The 21,654-nt window shown below is 41.7% G+C and overlaps 1 protein-coding gene across 1 annotated transcript in view; it reads right to left on the bottom strand.

Moving 5' to 3' along the window:
- Window positions 1-21,654, bottom strand: part of CC2D2B (coiled-coil and C2 domain containing 2B) — a 119,559-nt gene that overhangs the window by 68,472 nt on the left and 29,433 nt on the right. The window contains exons 8-16 of the mRNA XM_074999603.1: window positions 19,792-19,928; window positions 19,535-19,660; window positions 16,096-16,305; window positions 12,272-12,366; window positions 10,370-10,510; window positions 4,761-4,896; window positions 4,306-4,427; window positions 3,497-3,674; window positions 611-761 (exon numbers count right to left, since the gene is read on the bottom strand). Coding sequence (XP_074855704.1) covers window positions 611-761; window positions 3,497-3,674; window positions 4,306-4,427; window positions 4,761-4,896; window positions 10,370-10,510; window positions 12,272-12,366; window positions 16,096-16,305; window positions 19,535-19,660; window positions 19,792-19,928 — 1,296 coding nt within the window. The remainder of the gene's footprint in view (window positions 1-610; window positions 762-3,496; window positions 3,675-4,305; window positions 4,428-4,760; window positions 4,897-10,369; window positions 10,511-12,271; window positions 12,367-16,095; window positions 16,306-19,534; window positions 19,661-19,791; window positions 19,929-21,654) is intronic.

The following is a 21,654-nucleotide window of genomic DNA, read 5'->3' as shown; positions in this document are numbered from 1 at the left end:
CTGAGATGGTTGAGTAGGAGCTTAGAATGGTATACTGGGTAGCCCTATCTGGCCTTAATTTATTGCACACTGATGCACAGAATTCATATGCAGGCTGAACAGACAGTACTAACAAAAAATCTCTAATCCAGAACTCAAAAGATGCAAGTTGCACCTGAAATGGAGTGCCCATAGGAACACTGCTCATAGAAGTCAAATTAATTACGTGGTTCTCTTTCTCTCAGTGAGTTACTATTCAAACTGGAGAAGCAGAGAAGGAAACTCTGAACAGCAGGAAAATCCTGGATGGAGAATGGTCATCAATTTGCCTCTCAGAACAAATGAGGAGGAACCACTAAATGTCCATATCATGGCAGAGTAGCTATAGAAAGAACATTTCAAAGGAAGGTCTCAGTGTTAGCACAACACAACGTGCTTTCACTCTGACATAGATCTGAGAAATACTAAACAACATGGAGGGTTTGGTCTATGAGGTCAGGAGTAAGAAGGCCAAACACTGCCCCCTGTTTACACCATTGATTCTTCTGCAAGCATCACTCCAAGAATTGTACTATGCTGCCAACAGACAACTAAGCCAGGCTCAAATCTTTTTAACATATAGGTAACTTACTGCTTCCCACTTCTCCATTTGTGGGTTTAACTTGCTGGTCACAGCTAAACTCTGCCTGCTCCAGCGCATCTTTGCTTTGCAATAAAGTATAGTCAGGGACAGGTAAATACATTTTGGCCAATAAGTTTGTCCTTCTAACTGATTCGCAAATCTAAAAATAAAACAATTTATGCTATAGTTAAGATGATGTATCAGAAAAAGAACAAGTTCTAGCAAAGAGGTTCTGAAAGAAGGGGTAAGAAACCCCAAAAAGGAGAATGAATATAATTTTAGAAAAACAGAATATGTACTTGTAATGGAAAAGTGGATTTGTTTACACAGTCTTTCTTAACTATTTATATGGTTTGCTTTCCCATTGTAACCGAGCACCTCACAATCTTAAAAAAAACATTCTCCTAACATCTTGTGAGGTACTATTATGCCCATTTGTAAAAACTAAGGCACAGAGAAACTATGGCTATGTCCACACTTGCCCCCTACTTCGAAGGGGGGATGGTAATCAGGCTGATGGGAGATTACTAATGAAGTGCTGCGATGAATATGCAGCACTTCATTAGGCTAATTCTCCCCCAGCAGCAACTTCAAAGTGTCCCTGAAATTTTGGGAAGTAAAGGCACTTTGAAGTAGCACAGGCACTTCGAAGTGCCCATGGCCATATGCCATACTGGCACTTTGAAGTTGCCGTGGAGGAGAATTAGCCTAATCTCCCATCAGCCTGATTACCATGCCCCCTTTGAAGTAGGGTGTAAGTGTAGACATAGCTTATGTTTCTCACACCTAACATGTAACATCACACAGTAAGTCCATGCCAATGGGAGTTAATTGAACCTGGATCTCAGCATCTTAGCTTGCTAACCACTAGACCGATGTTCCTGTCAAACAATAGCCTTTTTTATATGCACACATATATTCTGAAATTTTAACTTGGACAGCTGTTTTTGAAAAATTGGTCCATTATTTTTGTATGCTAACTTTATAAACTATAACATGACAAATGCAAACTTTAAGGAGCCAGTCCAATTTCCATTAAAGCCGTAGATCTTTAAAGCCAGAAAGGACCATTAGGTCATTGTCTGCTCTGTGATGTAACACATGTCATACGGGTTTCTTATAGCCACCTCTGCATTGAGTCCAAGAACTTGTGTCTAGCTAAATTCTAAGCTAAGTCCAGGTAAGTACACAACCTTCATATGAAGGCATCAAAGTATAAAATAGCTCCCAGTCCCCTTGCTAGTTTGTTCCAATGGTTAATCAATATTTAAATGTTAAAAATGTGTGGCTTACAGGGAAATTCTTAAAGAAATCAATGTCTAAATACCTTCATGGTTAGAAAATGCTGCATACTAAAAGAACGCTAATCTAAGCAGAAAAAGCCATAACAAGACCCAATACCTGGATGCTGAAACCAGGGTGGAAATTCAAAATGAATATAAGACACCTTTCCCAGCTTTCAAAACATTTTTGTGCCTCTTTTCTGAACTGTCTCCAATTCTTCGATACAATTTTTGAAATGTAGACACCAGAACTGGATGCAAAATTCCAAGGTAAGACTATATCTACACTAGAACATAAAGATGACTTCACGGCAGTTGGCTTGCTTTTATAATGTACCTGTCTTCACTACAAATATTATGTGGTTGATTTTAAGGGGTCCTAAGATTGACTTTTCTACTCCAGCTTTTTCCTCAAGGAGTAAGGCTAAATTTGAGTTTACAAGGTCGACTGAATGCTTGTGTAGCCGAAGCGTTTTTTAATTCAATTTTATTGGCCACCAGAAGTATCCCACAATGCTCCCAATGTGTCCATTCTGACCATTGCTTTCGCCTCTGCTGCTCTCCAGGTGAGCAGGAAGTAAGAAACAGAAAGCAGGAATCAGCCTGGGCTCTCCAGCTGTCCCCCACACCACACAGTTGTCAGGTTCTCTGGCTACCCTCCACACTGCACAGCTGCTGGGTTCTCTGGCTACCCTCCACACTGCACAGCTGCTGGGTTCTCTGGCTGTCCCTGCACCATACGGCTGCAGGGCTCTCTGGCTGCCCCCACACACCACATGACTGCCCCACCACCACACGGCTGCTGGATCAAAATGAAATGAATTAAACTGACCCTACCAAAATGCATTTCAATGATACCAAAAAACCATTTTTCAATAGCTCCAAAACGAAACTTTTCAGATTTTTATTTCTGCCTTTTTCAGGACTGGCCCGCTAGCCTTGTACCAATGTATACTGGGGCAGGCTGTAAAAAAGTGGCGCACAAATGCAGTGTTCAGTACCGGGATCAATGGCCAAGCCCAGACAGATCAATTTTGCAGCATCTTCACACAGTGGCAAAATAGATCCCCGGAAGATTTATCATGGTGCACTAACCCCACCCCCACATAAGTATAGACATACCCTTAGTCTTATCAAAGTAGTAGTATATAGAGATAAAATCACCTCATCCCTCCTACTTATTACTCTTCAGTTTACATCACCAAGTATATTAGTCCTTTCTGCAATCTGTTAGTTAGCTAAGTGATAATCCATTTAACATGCGCCTTACTGATATTGTCTAATGTTCTTAGACTTTTGTAAAGCATTATACATCAACACAGCTACTGTTAACCAACCAAAGCTGCAATCTCATCAAAAGATATTAGATTTGTTTGACAGGATCCATTTTGCATAAAACCATGATTACTGACAGTAATTATATTCCTATCCTTTCCTTAGTGACTGAATCCTGCTATCAGCTTTGTCATTATTTTGCCCAGGGCTGAGGTCAGGCTAACTGGCATCTTGCTAGCCATCAATATGAGTCTTCCCATAGATTGTAATGGGAGTTCAGGATCAGACCTGAAACATAGCCCAGAAATGAAATATACAAATAACTACAATAGTATACCTCCAATCGAAGAGATGCAGGCCAACTTAATATCTGAATACTAAAAATTTGCTGAAATATTACTCTAAAATCCAGCTGCAGGGGAACTACTGAAGTGCAAGAGACTTGTTTTTCATTGTAAAATATTTTAATAAAATATTGTTGCCTCTGAATTTTGGCTCTTCTCTTCTGTTCATGCCTATAAATTATCAAAGAGAATATAGATGTAATTAATTCTAGATAATGAGGTTTAGAGTAATAAACTGGTAACTATTCGCAACAGTTATTGTAGCATCACAGAAACACAAAAACTTAGTAATACTGGTTAATTTCAAGGGAATACAAAGCACTCACATTTCTGAAAAGATCTAGGGATGTGCTCACCTTTACACACTGAGAGGTCTCCCTAACTTCACATTGCACAAGAAAATCCTTCAAAACAAAAAGCAGTCAAGTAGCACTTTAAAGACTAGCAAAATAGTTTATTAAGTGAGCTTTCGTGGGACAGACCCACTTCGGGTCTGTCCCACGAAAGCTCACCTAATAAACTATTTTGCTAGTCTTTAAAGTGCTACTTGACTGCTTTTTGTTTTGATAGTGTATAGACTAGCACGGCTTACTCTCTGTTACTATTCAAGAAAATCCTTGTGTTAAATTTTATTTGAATAGAAGATTTCTTTGTTCAAGTATTTTACTTTAAATGATTTTGAAATGATTTACTTTCCTATTATGATACATTAATTTTTAAGAATATGTGAAATTAAAACAATATGTGTCATCATTATTCTACCATAGTAGAGAAATAAATATGTTTAATAATCACAACTTACAAGGGACACCTGGACGTTGCTGTTATTTCTGCAGTCAAAGTCAGATGTGGTATGAAAAAAGATTCCTTCAGCTCTGTAAGTTGTGTTGAATTTGCCAACAGAGGAGCTGAATCCAGACATGCCTAGAAATCAGCATCAGTATCTTAACTATTTATAGTATCTTTTTCAGCACAATCATTAATTCCCTACATTAAGACCAGTTAACACAGCTATAAAATACAGCTAACTTCCTTTGGCCTCTTTGAAAACCTCAGCCTAAATTTTCACAGGATCTGGGACCATTTACAGCATCATCTTAATTTCCACAATTCTAATGCAATTGCTTTATCTAGCAAACCAAGGAGCACTACACTGCTGTAATAAAACTGAGTGACAAAACTCTCCTTAGCTCCCATGTGAGAAGGACTGGGTACACAGTTATTATTATTTGAAAACATGTTTCATAAATTAAGTACCTTTTGTTTTCCCCAGGTTTCTGAAAAAGTGTAAGGAAAATCAATATTATCTTCTCCCTGCAGCCCTCTCTCTTTTTCAGTATCTTGTGCTAATCCCGCTTTACATTTATCCTCATCATTTTTCTTTGTCAGTCTTCTTCAAGCATGAATACAAAACATTTAAATATTATAATCAGAAAAATATAGTGATAGTTGTTAAATCACATACTATAATCTTCAAATGAAGAACGAATACTTCAAAGTGTTATCGCATAATACACCAGTGTTTGAAGTTTGTGGAAGATACCAACAAGATCATAAACTAAAAACAGGCCTTCTTTGCAATTATTTGCTTTGGTTGGAATGTCCGTGAAGAGGGATGTCTACATCATGTGCAAAATCCAGGTTTATTTTGTTTTGTTAGTCTCTTTTCAAGATACTGATGCTCACTATTTGTATTTGAACTTAAAATCAATTTTCATTAAAATAAAACAACTACAGAATTACAAAACTTATAAGAGAAAATTTATAGACTGATTGAGAATACTCAGGCAAAATTTCAGGCAGTATCTAAACTAACAACAGCCCTAAGCTGCGTCTACACGTGCACGCTAATTCGAAGTAGCGGCACCAACTTCGAAATAGCGCCCGTCGCGTCTACATGCATCGGGCGCTATTTCGAAGTTAACTTCGACGTTAGGCGGCGAGACGTCGAAGTCGCTAACCTCATGAGGAGATAGGAATAGCGCCCTACTTCGACGTTCAACGTCGAAGTAGGGACCGTGTAGACGATCCGCGTCCCGCAACGTCAAAATTGCCGGGTCCTCCATGGCGGCCATCAGCTGGGGGGTTGAGAGATGCTCTCTCTCCAGCCTCTGCGGGGCTCTATGGTCACCGTGGGCAGCAGCCCTTAGCCCAGGGCTTCTGGCTGCTTCTGCGGCAGCTGGTGATCTATGCTGCAGGCACAGGGTCTGCAACCAGTTGTCAGCTCTGTGGATCTTGTGTTGTTTAGTGCAACTGTGTCTGGGAGGGGCCCTTTAAGGGAGCGGCTTGCTGTTGAGTCTGCCCTGTGACCCTGTCTGCAGCTGTGCCTGGCATCCCTATTTCGATGTGTGCTACTTTGACGTGTAGACGTTCCCTCGCTGCGCCTATTTCGACGTAGGGCTGAGCAACGTCGAAGTTGAACATCGACGTTGCCGGCCCTGGAGGACGTGTAGACATTATTCATCGAAACAGACTATTTCGATGTCGCAACATCAAAATAAGCTATTTCGATGTTGGCTGCACGTGTAGACGTAGCCCTAATGTATAAGAGAGGTAGAAAAGTATGGCTCTAAGAAGTACACTATCAGGCTACGTCTACACTACAAGATAAACTCGAATTTGAGGCAGTTAGCTCAATATTACAAAGTGACAGTCTTTACTGTAAATACCATAAGCTTGATTTAGGAAGCACTAATATCGATATCATAACATCACTGAAACCAGCTGGGTTTTAAATTCAAGTTTGAATTTAAAAGTTCAAATAATGGCCAGTGTGGAAGCACCGTGTCTTAAAATCTAATTTATTAGCCTCCAGAAGTGTCCCAAAAAGCTATGCCATGTATGGCTGCTCTCATCTCCACTGCTCTCCAGGTGCACAGATAGTAGGTCACAGGAAGCCTAAGAATTTGAAGTCATCACCAGCAACCCCTCTAAATTTAAGACGCACCCAGAAGCTAGAATTTCTCTTACCCATCACATCACACTTCATCAGTAGCCATCTCGTGCAACCATGAGCACTCAGGCTAGGGTAGCTTTTAGGGTCACAAGGGAGCTCCAGCATGGAGCCATCAGGAGACTCTGGACCTTCTTGCAGTTTGGGGAGAGGAATCAGTGGTGAGCAGACTTCAGGTATCTGAGAGAAATGTGTGACTATATGATAAGATGTCACAGCTGATGATTACCGAAAGGTTACTCCTGGGACTCTATGCAATGCCGGGACAATGTGAAAGGACTCTGGCAAGCGTATCAAAGTCCAGGATGCCATCCAGCAGTCCGGGTCCTATCCAAAGTCCTGTCGCTATTTTGAACAGCTGCATGCGCTTCTTGAGGGGGATCCAACCACACTGCCCACTCTTCATTTTGATACTTGTGGAAGCCCTGGTCTGGAGTCTGGGGTGAGCTGAGAGGAGCTGGGGGGCCAGGTAGAATAGCCAGTGGAGAGGATGACTGTGGCAACCAGCAGGAGCCCAAGGAAACTGTTCCCAACAGCCCAGAGCTCTTCCCCATAGACCTGGGAACTGGCCCCCTCTACGACGGTCCTTGAGCTCCTGGAGCCCAGCTGTTCTGGTGAGTTTTTTTTATTTTTGGCGAATGCTAGGTGGGTTGCAGCTAAGTATAGGTATAGGTGCGGGGAAGGGTATGGGTTTTCCCATGGAACTGCAGCCCTCAGAACAGTGTATTAATATTTCCAGGGATGGAGTGCTTATCCTTTTTGGAGATGTCCTCCAATGCCTCAGCCAGGCACTCTTGTATTTTTTGCACCAGGTTTTTGGGCAGGCCTGACTTATTGCAGCTTCCATGGTAGCACACCTTGCCATGCCTGGCAACCAGATAGCAATCTGGTATCATGGCACCTCACACTATTTTTGCAAATTTTTCAGGCTTGTGGTCACACAGGATGAGCAGCTTTTCTTTTTCGCTGTCTGTTATTTTTAGGAGGGTGGTGTCCTCTTTGGCAAACTAAAGAAGCATGGAATTTGGACTGGACTTCTTTGCACTGCCCCCTGGCCTTTTACATTTACCTGGAGCTCACTGCCGCACCATGTGGCTGGCAGGTACTCCGTCTCCCCACCACCATGTGGCTGGCAGACTCTCTGGCCCTTCTCCCATTCCATTACCCTTTCCCCCTGCATTTCCTTTCACTTTACAGGGATTTCTCCCCACCAGCCATCCCTCTGGCTGGAATCAAACCCCTCTCCACCCTTCCTCTTCACAATGCAGCTGCAGATCCTGCTACCACAAACTGGCACAGCACAGGTTGCTTCGCCCTCCTTTTCACGGCCTTTTCTTTCCCGCTTAGGGCTGCTCCCAGGACTGCCAAGGAAGTTTTTTCCCCCAGCCTGGCAGACGGCAGGAAAACTCTCCCCATCCCCAGCATTTCTTTTCACTTTACAGGGATCCCTCCCCACCCAACTGTCCATGAGGCTGGAATCGAATCCCTCTCCACCCCTCCCCGTCACCACATGGCTGCTGGGCTCTGTAGACCCAGCTCCTTGTGGAGGATTGCTGAGAACAATTTTTCCCCTTTTTCAGGGCACCATCCTGATTCCCCTGCTTTACAAGGGGGAGTGTGTGTGCGTGTGTGTGTGGGAGTGTGTGTGTGGATGGGTGTGTGAGTGCGGGTGGGTGTGTGTGTGTGCGTGCAAAGCAGACAATTGCTTACCATGTTCACAAGGGAAATGGTCTGGATACATGATGGCTTCTGCAATGCATGCTTTTAATCCCATCACTAAGACGACTTAAGTGGACTTGCAAAAATAAAGTTTCACTGATAGTACAGACAGAGATCCATTCATTCCATTAGTAAGTGCTTTGTGTGAATTGTACCTAAATTCTGACCTTCGCTTTTCAGCAGGTATCCCCAGCATGGGAGACTGGGCCAGGAAGCACAAGAGGTCCAAGCAGGATTTTATTCTGCAGCACATGGCGCAGGCTCAAGCCAAAAAATTGAAATCAAAAGGAACACAGCAGTGACAGAATGTGCTTGAGTTCCAGAGAAAGCAATCAGCACACCAGAGGGAGGACATGGCAAAGCTAATAACAGTAGTAAGCAACCAAACAGAGGTCCTGTGCCCTAAGGTGGAAGTGCAGAGGGACTCCCAAAGCAGCACTGCAGGCTCCACTCATTGCTGCTCAGACTCCCTGAATACAGGTCACCCACTCCACATCTTTGCGGCCCCTGAACACAGTGAGGGAGGGCAAGGGCAGCCTGCCACTCTAGCCCCAGTAGTCACTGCAAAAGGCTGATCCACAGTGCTTCACAATGCTTATTTTACCTGCCACTTAACCTTCCCCCATCAAAAAATAAACTTATTCTATGACAACCTCAGTGTGATTTTTTGGTACCCGTGTGTAGCGGGGTGCACAAATCATGGCAGGAACTCACCGGGGACAGCCAAGGTCTGCAGAGGATTTGTGGCAGAGGGACTAGGTGGAGGGGTCTGGGCCAACAGCACAGCTGCCTGCTACTACGCCAAGGTACACAGAGGACTCATGGCAGCCCCTAAGTGTGACTCCCCTCACCTCCTCAGCCCGAGTGTGATTCTCCCAGCCTCTGAGTGTGGAGTTTAAGCCACAGGGAGCAGTTTGGGGATGAGTGTCTTTCCCCCACCACAACTCTGATTAACTATAGTAAATGCAGTGTTACTATTTTTATTATTAATGTATTTTCTCCTTTTCTATGACATAACTACAATGAATATATGAACAAGAGAGGGTGCAATTTTATATTCTTGCCTCAGGTGCAAAATTAGCTAATTATAGCACTGCTTCTCCCTTGCTCCCCACCCCTAATGACCCATTTTGTAATTGTCTTGGGTCACCAAGTCTTCTGAATTGTCAAAATGGGTCCTAGTTTGGAAAAGGTTGGGAACCGCTGAACTAGGGCGAGGGCCATTACTGAACACATCACCAATACAATCAGACTTTGTGGAAAATTCCCACCTAGGGAACCTGGGATTAGAATCCCTCCCCTTAAATACAAGAAATCTAGTTCTAATTAAACAGGCCCCACTCCCTCCACAGTCACCCAACCCCCAACTCTAAGGTAGTAGACCATCCTCTTTAATTGCCCACAAAGTTCACTACAAGAATCAATTTGTGACTTTGACCCAATGAAAGAAGGATGGAGAAAACATACCTTTTCCTCTCCCACCTGGCAGGAAACCAAAACCCCAATTACTGGACAATGTCTGCTGATACATGTCCATTGTGGGCATCCTAACCATAAATGTACCAGATTTGGCTCAGAACAGAATATCACGGCAGAACATAATGCATATGGAGGCCTCTGTGCTGTCCAAATGATAGCATGAAAACCAGCCTAATCTCGAACCACCACAGGAAAGTCAATGGGCTTCCACACAGCTCCCTGCAACTGCTCTTAGAAACTACTATTCCAGCCTAAGACCTACAATGGTGCATATGACCCCTTTGTGCACTATGAAAGTATTTGAGATATTGCATCCAGCTACATTTGTATAAACCTTTGAAAAACTGTACTGAGAATTTACAACTCCACATTTTACATCTTGGCTGTGAGAGAATTCTCCCATTAATGTGTGGAACAGATCAGACCAGCACTCAAAAAGCAGACAGCTGGGAGTATAACTTATTCCACTACCCAACTGCTCTTCTATTTCAAAAAGTTAATATTTAATATCCAAACTTTTCCCTTACCATCTATGTTAATACTTGCAAGTATACATTTTTGCAAAAATGTCTGTAGTTCTTACAGTATACAAAATATAATCTCTGTTATATGCTACAGATGTATGCTATCTTTAAGTGACTATTTAAATATAACTCCTTTACCAAGAGTTAAAGACATTTCAAAGCCACTCTGAAAGGATATCATATGAACTTACTTTTGAAATTGTAATTTTACAGATGTACTTGTATATTCTTGCTGTCTACGTACAGATTTTATTTGTTTCCAGACTTTTAACATACTGTGTATTAAAGAAATATCTTTTTGCTGTTCTAGGTCATATAATTTCTTGGTATCTCTGCAATAAAGGTATATAACAAAACATAATTTAATTCTCTGATGATAAAAACAGATAATGATTTTATCTGTGACTATAATTATATTGCCAAACTTCAAGTTTTAAATAGTACACTTATATTTAAAGTACTTTATTCCAGAGGCACGGGTGTAGTTTATTAAGATCTTCATATTCATCTTACATTAATTCTTCGCACATACACTAGCAGACATTTTTTCAGAGACAGCACACAGCAATGTGAATTTGGATCTTTGACAGATTTAAATGGAAAAGGGAAGAAAAATATGCAAGAACAGTATGATTTTCTAAAATATGAAAAGATTCACTCTGCAAGTTTGAACAGAGTCTGGGTGACTTGACTAATTTATAAGGGAATAAAATGAGAAACCACAATTTATTCTTTACATTTGTTCCTCGAAAGTCTTTCAATAGCCTGTAATTACTGAGGTGAGGACTGAACAAAACTGGTGTCCAGATATTCTGGCAGAAATTTGTTAAACTACAAGACTTCCCTGCTAGTATCATGGGAGCTACGTGGGTGCTTAAAAGTATAAGACTGCTTTGTCATAGTATTGCTTACTGCCTAATAGCTTCTGTATAAATATCAACTTTTTTTTTTTTAAAAGCAATGGCATCAAACCAAAACTCAAGAACCAAATAGCCCATAAATTCTGGGAGGTTCTGATACAAAGTCTTTTGCAGGGTGAGCCCATAATTCCTTTTGTGTCTTATTATTTTGTAGGCATGTAAACCTCTTTTCACTATGCAAATTGCAGAAAAAATAGCTAAAACCCCCTGAATTCCTGTATTATTAAGCAATATTATATAAACAATATAAAGACTCCAATTAAATCTTGTTACTTAGACCATCACTCAGGCTCTTGGGCCCTGTAAGTGGGACAATGCCAAAGTTCTGCTGCAGTCTGAGCCCAAATTCCTACAAGCCCGACTCAGATGGAACAGGCCACCAGTGGCTGTCTAATAGCAGTGTAAACAAACCCAAATCAGTACAGCTGGTTCTCCAGGAGCACCCCGCCCATTCCCCGGGGTTCTGCGAGTGCCCACAGTCGCAGCTTTCCTGGGGCTCCAGGGCTTTCCTGTCATCATAAGCAGCCCTGGTACCTGTGTGAGTACACTCAGAGTAGGTCTACACAGCACAGTTATTTTGAAATAACTAACTTCATATCTTGACAATGCAACCACTATTTCAAATAAATTCAAAATAGCGGTTGACTTATTTGAAAATTGGTAAACCTCATTTTATGAGGAATAGCCCCTATTTCGAAGGTATTTTGAAAAAGAATTTGGAAGAAGGATGCTTTCAAAATCGGGGTTTCCTTTTGAGGGAACCACATCTACATAGCTAGTTTTCAATTTGAAAGCAGCACTTTCGATGCTCCAGGTGGCCACCATTATGCAAATGTGGTGCTGAATATTCATATAAGTACCTCATTAGCATTTCCAATCTACGGTATTTACATACCCTTTCCAAAAGGGAGGGGTAGTGTAGAAGAGGCCTGTGTGTGTAGCAGATGCATTTCAAAATAGCTAAGAGCTATTTCAAAATGCATTTTTGCATGTAGCAGCATTATTTCAAAATTAAAATAGAGTAGTATTACAATAGTCACACATTATATAAAGAGCTCTTATACGGAATTCTATGGCATAACTTGAATAGAGATATAAGTTGTCAAAAGAAATCTCAGAACTGACAGTTGTATGATGTAGCTGTAAATATGGTCGGTTCTTTTCAATAATTACCTTATTTGCCACTGATAGTCATCTAAAATTTTCCTGCTCAGTTGGCTTGCTTCCACACTACTTTCTATTTTTGTAGCATTTATTAATGCTTTAAGCTGTAATAAAAATCCCACACAGTTTTGAAAAAGTTAAAAACTTTTCATCAGAGTAGTGGTAAGTTCTTACTGGGTTCAGCAAAACTAATTAGAAAATTAACATATTATGTTGACCAAATACCAAACATAATCATACCCAAAAAGTACAAAGAAATCCATTTAAGATTAAATGGCAGTTTTACCTTTACTTTTTTCTGATTTATCTATTGTTAATTCAGACCCTTATGACAGTTTTTTATATTCAATTGTCAGTGACATGGAAAGCTATAATATGCATATTATCTATGTGAGAGATCAAAAGGCTTGGGAGTAACAAAAACAATTCTTATCCTGGTATGGTTCACAAGCAATTCCATGAGTTTCTAGCACTGTGAAAGTTTTCCACATCAGTGTAGTACCAGTGTAGCTTGATGCTTTTATTAGTAAAGATAAGCCATAACGAGCTAGGTCGTTAGTCCATTAGCCACAAAGGTAAGCAGTCTAGTTACGTAAGTCATATTAAGGGTCTCACAATCTGGACCTAGGTAAACAACATTTAATAAGCATCTGAATCAGAAGATATTTACTTAAAGAAACTTTATTGTTTAAATTATGGGGAGATGTACTGAGAAGTATTTTCTGACCACTGGGCACTTGTACACCAAGATTCTATGAAGAGTAATTATAACAGCATTAATAAATCCTTGTGAAAAGTCAAACAGAAAATATATCTCTTTTTTCTGAAATGACCTTTTAGCTCAAAGAGCTATATTATCTTTTCTGATTTAATTATGAAATTTTCAGTGTCACATAAGCCAATACTCCAACATGACTAAATTAATTTGAAAAAAATGTTTTAGGGCAATATCAGCCTATGGTACACAACTCCAGCTACGTGAACTACATGGCTGCAATCAACATACCTTAGGCTGAGTTGCTGCAGCACTCCCACTGCAGAGGGTCAACAGGAGAAACTCTCATTAACTCCTCTTACTCTTCTTGCTCCAATGGAATACTGGAGATGATGGGAGCATAAGCAGTGTTGGATTTAATGAGTCTTTTCTAGACCTGCCAAATTGACCCCTGGAAGATAGATCTCTGCAGCATCGATCTCCCAGTAAATGTACACAAGGCCTTATTTAGTTTCATTGTTTGGCAAAATGAGCTGATAACTACAGATATAGCCACACTGGTGAATTTCTCAGTTATTCCCAATGAACACACAAACATTGCTAACTAAGGATGTGTGCCTTCCCTAGACTGCACCTCTCCCCTCTCTTCTCTTATCCCTCCCAAATGTTACCCCTTAGGCTGTCCTGTCACCATATCATATCTCATCCTTCTGAATCTTGCCTTCTCATTTGTTCTGCTTGGATGCCAGCCAGGGGAGAACTGAGACTGCATATAAGACAGGTCTCCAAGCTTTCAAGCTCTACATCACAGCTGTCCCCAGTGGCTGGGAAAAGCAATTGCAGAAAGAATCCTGGTCAGCCCCTGTGTTCAGGGGCAGAAGTACATTCAACGCAGATATAATCTTCCGAGAATTTGACTACCAGCCTCTAATTAAACTCTATACACACACACACACACAGGCTGTAGCCACACTACCCCTCCCTATTTGGTTTTAGGAAGAAGGGGCTTTTGAAGTTGGGGGTCCTTTCGAAAGGCCCCCAGTGACATGGGCAGTGTGGTTCTGAAAGTGGCACATTCAAATCATATGTGGCTGTCATTATGCTAATGAGGCACTGTATATTCATGTCACTGCTTCATTAGCATCTTCTGAACTCCCTCATTAACATGCCCCTTCTGAAAGGGAAGGTTAGTGGAGCCACAGCTACATGATTTACCACCTTTCTGAATACAGGGTAACCTCTACCCTGCTCCAAAGTTTGGATGCCCCAGTTTCACACTGAAACAGTTATAAGAATATTTCAACATTAGAAAAAAAATTGTTCTCAGAAATGGATGATCCATTTTTGTGAAATTCTAGGCCTTATTCCCAGCAAACAAACAAAAATAAAACACCCTAGCCTGAGGCAGACAACAGTGTTCTCTCTAATTTTTTCCATCCATGGAGGGAATAAATTTTCTTACGGCACCAAGGCATGTGTGGATGGTGCACCACCAACCAAAACATAAATTGACAGCTGTGGGAGGCTCTGCTAATCAAGCAGGAGGTACCTGAATCTCTCCTGGGTGGCGGAGCAAGCACTCAGCTTATACTACATACTCTAATTATAGCCTATTTTACCTCAAACAGTTTAAATCTAGCAAAGGTATTAAGGAACTGAAGCAGGATCTTATAATGGAAAGTTTTAGGCAAACTTAACTATGGCCTTTGCTAACTGCTCCTCCAACAATTCATACATATACACAGGGCCTTTTTCCTAGCAGAATGCACAGGAATGGTATTCTGCCACCTTTTTCCCCATGATTTTAACATTGCAGGGTTCCTCCAGCGGCAGGGCGCCTCTGACTGCGGCTCACGCATTGCAGGGCACCTCCAGCCGTGATGTGTGCCTCCTGCCATGGCTTGTGGCCAATGGGGTGCCTCCAGCCATGGCTTGCATTGGCCACAAGCCATGGCTTGCGCCCTGCAGAGTGCCCTGCGGGGCACATCCGGCCAATGGGTGCTTTCAGCTGCAGCTCATGCCTCCAGGTCATGGCTATTCACAGAACACATGGCCCCTACCATGACCAGACAGTCAGAGAACCTGCCTAGGAAACCTTCAGCTTTGCTGGCTGGGAGTTCTCCAGGTAAGTCTCCTGGCCTGCACCTGCCTCTGGTACCCCATACCTGCCCTCCCCCCAAACCATCTGCCCCCTACTCCTGACCCTCTCTGTTCCTTTCAACCCAAATCTTCTGTCCCCCTCCTGTACCCATATCCCTACCCAGACCCTGCATTCCAGTCCCATGCACCAGATCACAACCCCCTCTTCCCCCAGGTCACAACCCAACCCCATGCACTTCAGGTCACAACCTCTTCCTTCATCCATATTCCCTCCCAGACTCCACACACCCTGCACCCCAATCCCTTTCCCTAAGCTCCCTTCTGCACACAACCTCCTCCCCAGATCCTGCACCTCCCTCCATTAATATCATGGAAGGGGGCAGCCTTTGACCACTTTCCAAATTCTTGGTATGGCCCCTCATCAGAAATTATTACCCATCCCTGAGCTAGACTCAGGACTGCAGTGGGCCCCTGAAGCTCATGACAAGACAGTGGGTTGCTACTTCCCCTGGAAGAAGAGCAGGGCAATAGTACGAGGGTGCCCATGGTGGGCCGTGGATTGAAACCAGTGTGAGTCTGGACAGGGAGAAGAACAGAAGTAACAGTGGTGGGACGCTGCTAGTAGAGGGTGCCCTGGGCCAGGGGGTCACTTGAACTGATTCCCAGACAGCTTAGCGGGAGGTGCTGGGGCAGAGATTCAACCCCCTGAAGTTGCCTTTTTTTCCCCATTTAACTTAACATTGTCATTGCATATTTTAGGTATTTTTTACATGTCAATGTAGGATGTATGGTTCCACTGGAACACTTTCCACCAAAAAATGTTTTATGACTGTTATTCTGAATTATTTTCAATAAAATTGAACATGCTAATACCTATGAGGAATCATCGGATTTGAGTGTCATCACCTTTTTTCTAGGAAAAAAACACTGCATATACATACACACACTCCCCTCCCCTCCCCAACTGTGAATCTTTTAATTCTGAAACAGCGAACATCACAAAAATGAAACTTCTTACCTTCTCAGATAGCAAGAGAGATATATTTTGCTGTTGTCTGTTCTGAAAGCATTCATAAAGTTGGAACAACCTCGCAGCCAACACATGCTCTCGGCTGAAAAGAGGATGATGACTGAATAATAAACTTGATATATTGAGATCCAGTTGATAAAATTCTCTTTGACCCACTGTTTTAGTTATGATACACCTTTCCAGTTCAGGTTGCAATGCCTGTTTTAAAACCAGCAAGAATGTCTTTACTTCATATAACCATTATACACTTTGAGACTTGAAAGGCAGTGTTACTTAATGTATCTGTAAGAGTTTTCTAATTTCAGATCCAAAACTCTATTCTCAAAATTTATTGATTTTACAGACTGATTTCCACCTGTAGTATGCAATAAAATGGTAGTAACCTTAAACCACAATACTTTTTGACTAAAGCCAGCCTCAGACAAAATAATGGATTCCCCCTTATGAAGAAAATAAATGTGAAAGGGGGTACTTGGCAGCCCCAGCTGTGGGATTGGTTGGGGGGGGTGAGGGGGTGGGTAGCCAGCTAAGTACAGTCTCCTCTTTTCTTGACAAAAAAAGCAGTGGAAAGGAGACAAGCATGTACTGATATAATTACAGAGTCTGTAGCAATACGACACTCTCTCTCAAGTTTCAAAGCACTTCATAAATATAGTTAAGCAATCACTGATCCCATTTTGTAAAAAAGCTGGAGCTAGAGGAGAGTTCAGTGACTTGTTCAAGATCATACAAAGTTGGTGACAGAGCCAAAAATAAAACTTAGTTGTATGCCCTGTATTCAGGATGTGCTAAAACAAATTAGACTGAAATAAGCACCCTATAATCTGCCAAATGTGCCGTCTGAGCCAGGTGAATATATTTATAGACAATGCCTCAGCCCAAGAAACAGAGGATCCCTAGTTCTAGTCACTTCACTTAAAAAGAGCCCAACTAATTGGGTGTTACGCAAGTGAAGTACACAGTGGTTACCAGGCATAATTCAAATCTTCTTTATAGTATCGGGTAGGCTACACTGCAGCAACTCTGTGTTACCTACCAGCTCCATGTTCTTGAGGAACTAGGGCATAACACTAAATGGAAGACACACCCCACCTCACCTGGGGCCTCAGCTTGAACAAAAGACAAAACATTGAAACTGGCAAGGTGGAGACATTTAATTCCACCAACAAGAGTATCTGGATTAAGGAATCACCCCTAGCCTCATCTGCATCAGAGATAGGAGAGAAGACAGCTGCATACATACAGAATGGACAAAAGCAGAAACTGAACTGAATTCTGAGATACAGAAAGCAAAGGAGCACTGCCTGATAGTAAATCTCTGCTTCTGATGCTAATGAACCCACATCTGCCCATACCCAGATCAGTAATTATCGACCAATTTTACTAATAAATCCTCTAATGGTATCCAAAACACCGAAAGGACAGAGAACGGTAGGGACCAGCAGAAGTGATATAAGGACATGCTGAAGGCATACATGAAAGAAGTGCAGCACCAGCATCAACATTTGGGAGAATCTTGCCCAATATTGTCCCCAGTGGAAAATGGTAATCTGTGAGGGGGTGGCACAATGCGCAAGGTCCCGCCGCAATGGAGACAAGGAAAGGTGGAGAGCAAAAGAGAGTCAAAAACTGCTCCACACCCTTCCAACAGCTACCAACACCTGCCCCTTCTGTGATATGATCAGCAGCTCCAGAATTGGACTGATTAGCCCTCAATGGACTCACAAATAGGAAGGAGACATGAAGACATCCTACTTGTCATCGAGTGACTGCCAAGAGACTGAAACTGCCTAAATGCATTATGACCTCCCTCAGATGATCACCACCCACAGCCACAAATGATCAGTTTCTGTTGCCTAGCCTGAACAGGTCAGTTTGAAAACGCTCCTCGAGCCATCTCTTTATCCATAAACAAATCTAATGTTCCTTCTTGAACCATCATTTTTTCCCTACAAAAATCCCCTACTTCTGCTCAAGTAAAGTGGTTTGATGCTTGCATCTAAACTCTGCATCAGTTCCATTGGAATTTATTCTTCTCTATAACGATCATGCTAGGGGCTCTACTCTGCCTTTCTACAACACTCTGGATACCCTGCTATCATCACCACCTGGGAACCCTGACCAGTGCAAGCTTCCTGGAGTGATAAGATCTCTCAATGTCTCTCTCTCTCTGTAGGTATAGCTTCCTGACCCTGTCTCATGTAATCAGTTATGGTTTTCTAGCCCTAAAATTTGTAATCAGATTTAAGTTAGATTTAAAACTGTAACTGTTTTGTTTGTTTGAGGATGTTGCCACTGAAGAACTGGTAGCACATGATGCTAAGAAAAAGCTGAGAGAGCACTTTTGAGCTATGATGTTAGCAGGATGGGGGCTTGAAAGTATGGGCAACTCATGAATCTCTGGGGGAGGCTAGCCCAAAGCCCTAACCCTAACCCTTCTCCACAAGGCCCTGCCATTTCTGCATGCCCCAGAACCCAGAGCTCCCACTTCTGCTGCCAGCTCCTCAGACAGAGTGCCGGGAAGGCAAGCATGAGACAGCACTACTGCAGACACCTATCCCCACCCCTGAGCACTGCTGAACCCTCCCCAGCACCAGGAAAGCAGGTGGCATGGTCCCAGCCCTTAGAGGCGAGTAGCACTGCTCCCCCAGGGCCCTGCTTCAGGAGTGTGGGCGAGGCCATAACTGGCTGTTTGGAGAGGCTCAGGGTCCCTCAGCCTCCCATATCCACAGCTCCTGCCAGCTCCTCAGACAGAGTGCCGGGAAGGCAAGCATGAGACAGCACTACTGCAGACACCTATCCCCACCCCTGAGCACTGCTGAACCCTCCCCAGCACCAGGAAAGCAGGTGGCATGGTCCCAGCCCTTAGAGGCGAGTAGCACTGCTCCCCCAGGGCCCTGCTTCAGGAGTGTGGGCGAGGCCATAACTGGCTGTTTGGAGAGGCTCAAGTTCCCTCAGCCTCCCATATCCACAGCTCATGCTTGGGAACATGACCAGAGTAATTACTCCTGCTATTTGATTTCATCTGAGTTTAAGGAAACAGGTCTTTATATACATATCTGGTAAATAAATAGGACTACACCAAATAAATAAATCACTCCATCATCAATTTCTGCTCTTAATGGAAACAACCGGATACAATCAGATTTTTGTCTACTTGCTTGTGTCAAAAGGTAATAATACCATAAAATCCTCAGTACGCAGACTTCTCTAATTTTTGTTCATTAAGTGGTGAACAGTCTGCGGTATCAAATGGTTTAATCTTATTAGTATTAATCACCTCTTCATGTCCCGTTCTTGAGAATGACAACCCATAAAAAGTACTGGTAATGCTGCCTAATGAAGTATTCTGCTGTGGGAAAAAATACAAGCTGATGATGTGAAGTTCCCTGAGTAACTACAGCTGTAAAAAATAGTAATTACTGACCTTCTTATATATTGTCTTTAATCCTGGACCAGGCTTAAGGGGAAAAAATTTTCTGAAGTTTTGTGATTGTTTGATAGGAGATGGCAATGATATTATTTCCCCACCTTCTTCAAACCAGTTTTCTCCCTTGTTAGAAACACGTCAGAAGTTCAGTAGATGCACATATGAAAAGTTAAAGTTCTATACTTTCATTTTGTGATTTTATTTTTATATTTTAATTATAACATTTTAAACTTTTAATAGAACAATACATTTACCCCTTCTTGTTTCAGAAGGCGATTTTCCATTTTGTTATAATTTCTCCTACAAATTTCTGGTTTTCTTGGAATGTACAATCCTTCTTCTTCTAAGATGCGTGGCATCATGCCTTGTGGCAGTTTAAAACTGTGAACAACTTGAGAACAATTATTACAGGTACATTTTCAAATAAAATTCTTGCAAATAAAATACAAAACTAAAACTTAAAAAATGAGGATACTTGTACTCATCTAATATTAAGACTTGCCAACATAAAGCAAAAGAGTGATCAAAGGTTTTTGCTCTGGCTCTTTCTGTATGTATTATCACTCCACACCCACTTCTAACACAAGAATATATCATAAATAACTCTGATAAATTTAAACTATTCCCAATCCAGTCAGCTTTTTTCCTAATGGAAGAGAAAGCTACCAGTAGTCAACTGGCATGGAGGCTGAACTACCCTCTCAACCTAAGGAATGACTCCTCCATGTGAGGGTTAAAAATATCTGGCAGTGAGGTATGAGGAAGTATATTACTGCTATTGCCCAGGCTGAACAACATTTGTGAGTTAACATTACTAATATACTTTACATTTATATAGCACATTTCATCTGAGTACATAAAAGCTACACACAAGTGACTATTCGAACAAAAAAAGCAGTCAAGTAGCACTTTAAAGACTAACAAAATAATTTATTAGGTGAGCTTTTGTGGGACAGACCCACTTCTTCAGACCATAGCCATACCAGAACAGACTCAATATTTGTGTCTGAAGAAGTGGGTCTGTCCCACAAAAGCTCACCTAATAAATTATTTTGTTAGTCTTTAAAGTGCTACTTGACTGCTTTTTTGTTTTGATAGTATATAGACTAGCATGGCTCCCTCTCTGCTACAAGTGACTATTGTTATTCTTACTGCACAGATGAGAAAATTGAGGCACAGACATATTTAGCTACTAGCCCAAGGCTACAAAACTTTTGAACCAAAGTCTACTGATGTCAGTGAAAGTTTGACATGGATAGGCTTTGGTTTATGAGTCAGCAGCAATATTAGGAATAGATGCTTGGATGCTTTTCAAGAAGGAGAAGGCCCATATACAGGATGATCTTCCAAGCATCAAGATAGCTCTCCAACCTAGATATGACCTAAAATATGAACAATTGGTTTTGAACACCTAATTTATTCCAATTATCCTTGACCTCACCTCCCAGTATTCCAAGTGGAACAACACAAAAATACTCTCCAGACTGGAAACGAATCAGAGCCACCAGAAATCTGGTAAAACTGTTCCAAGAGGGAACACTTATAGCTTTCATTCATTTACATTTAAATTCTCTGATTTTCTCCGTGCTCCAGTTCCCTTGTTAGACCACCAGAAAGATGACCAAAAGTCTAATTAACGACAGGGCTCCATTTCACAGTTTCTCACTATGTGGACAACTGCTCTTGTACTCCAACACATTTTCAATTTTATTGTCCTCTATACTTCCAATAAAAGTATTTTTTAAATCAAATAAAGACTTTCCCCTTACATTTTTCTATGTTGGGGGTGAGGAATAAAAAGCCCTCAATGTTAAAAACATTTTTGTCATTATTAAATATAGATAGTGTGTTTGGATTAGCAGGTATCTTAGTAATTTAAATTAGTACTGTATACATTGTAATATTTTAAGGTCTGGGTTTTAAACTCTTACTTGTCTTTCAAATACCTAGTACACATTTCGTACTGTATAAATAATAATTACTTTTTTCCTGGCAAGAACAATCAGACTTTGGTTTAGAGGATTACTACAGTTATCTAAAAATTTCCCCAGCTTCTTCTCGTCCATTTTGTCAACTGCAATTATGGCAATTATCATCTAGCCATGAGAGATGTACTG

Source organism: Carettochelys insculpta, chromosome 7, assembly GCF_033958435.1.
Source record: "Carettochelys insculpta isolate YL-2023 chromosome 7, ASM3395843v1, whole genome shotgun sequence".
NCBI lineage: Eukaryota > Metazoa > Chordata > Testudines > Carettochelyidae > Carettochelys > Carettochelys insculpta.
This window is presented reverse-complemented; position numbering and strand designations above follow the sequence as displayed.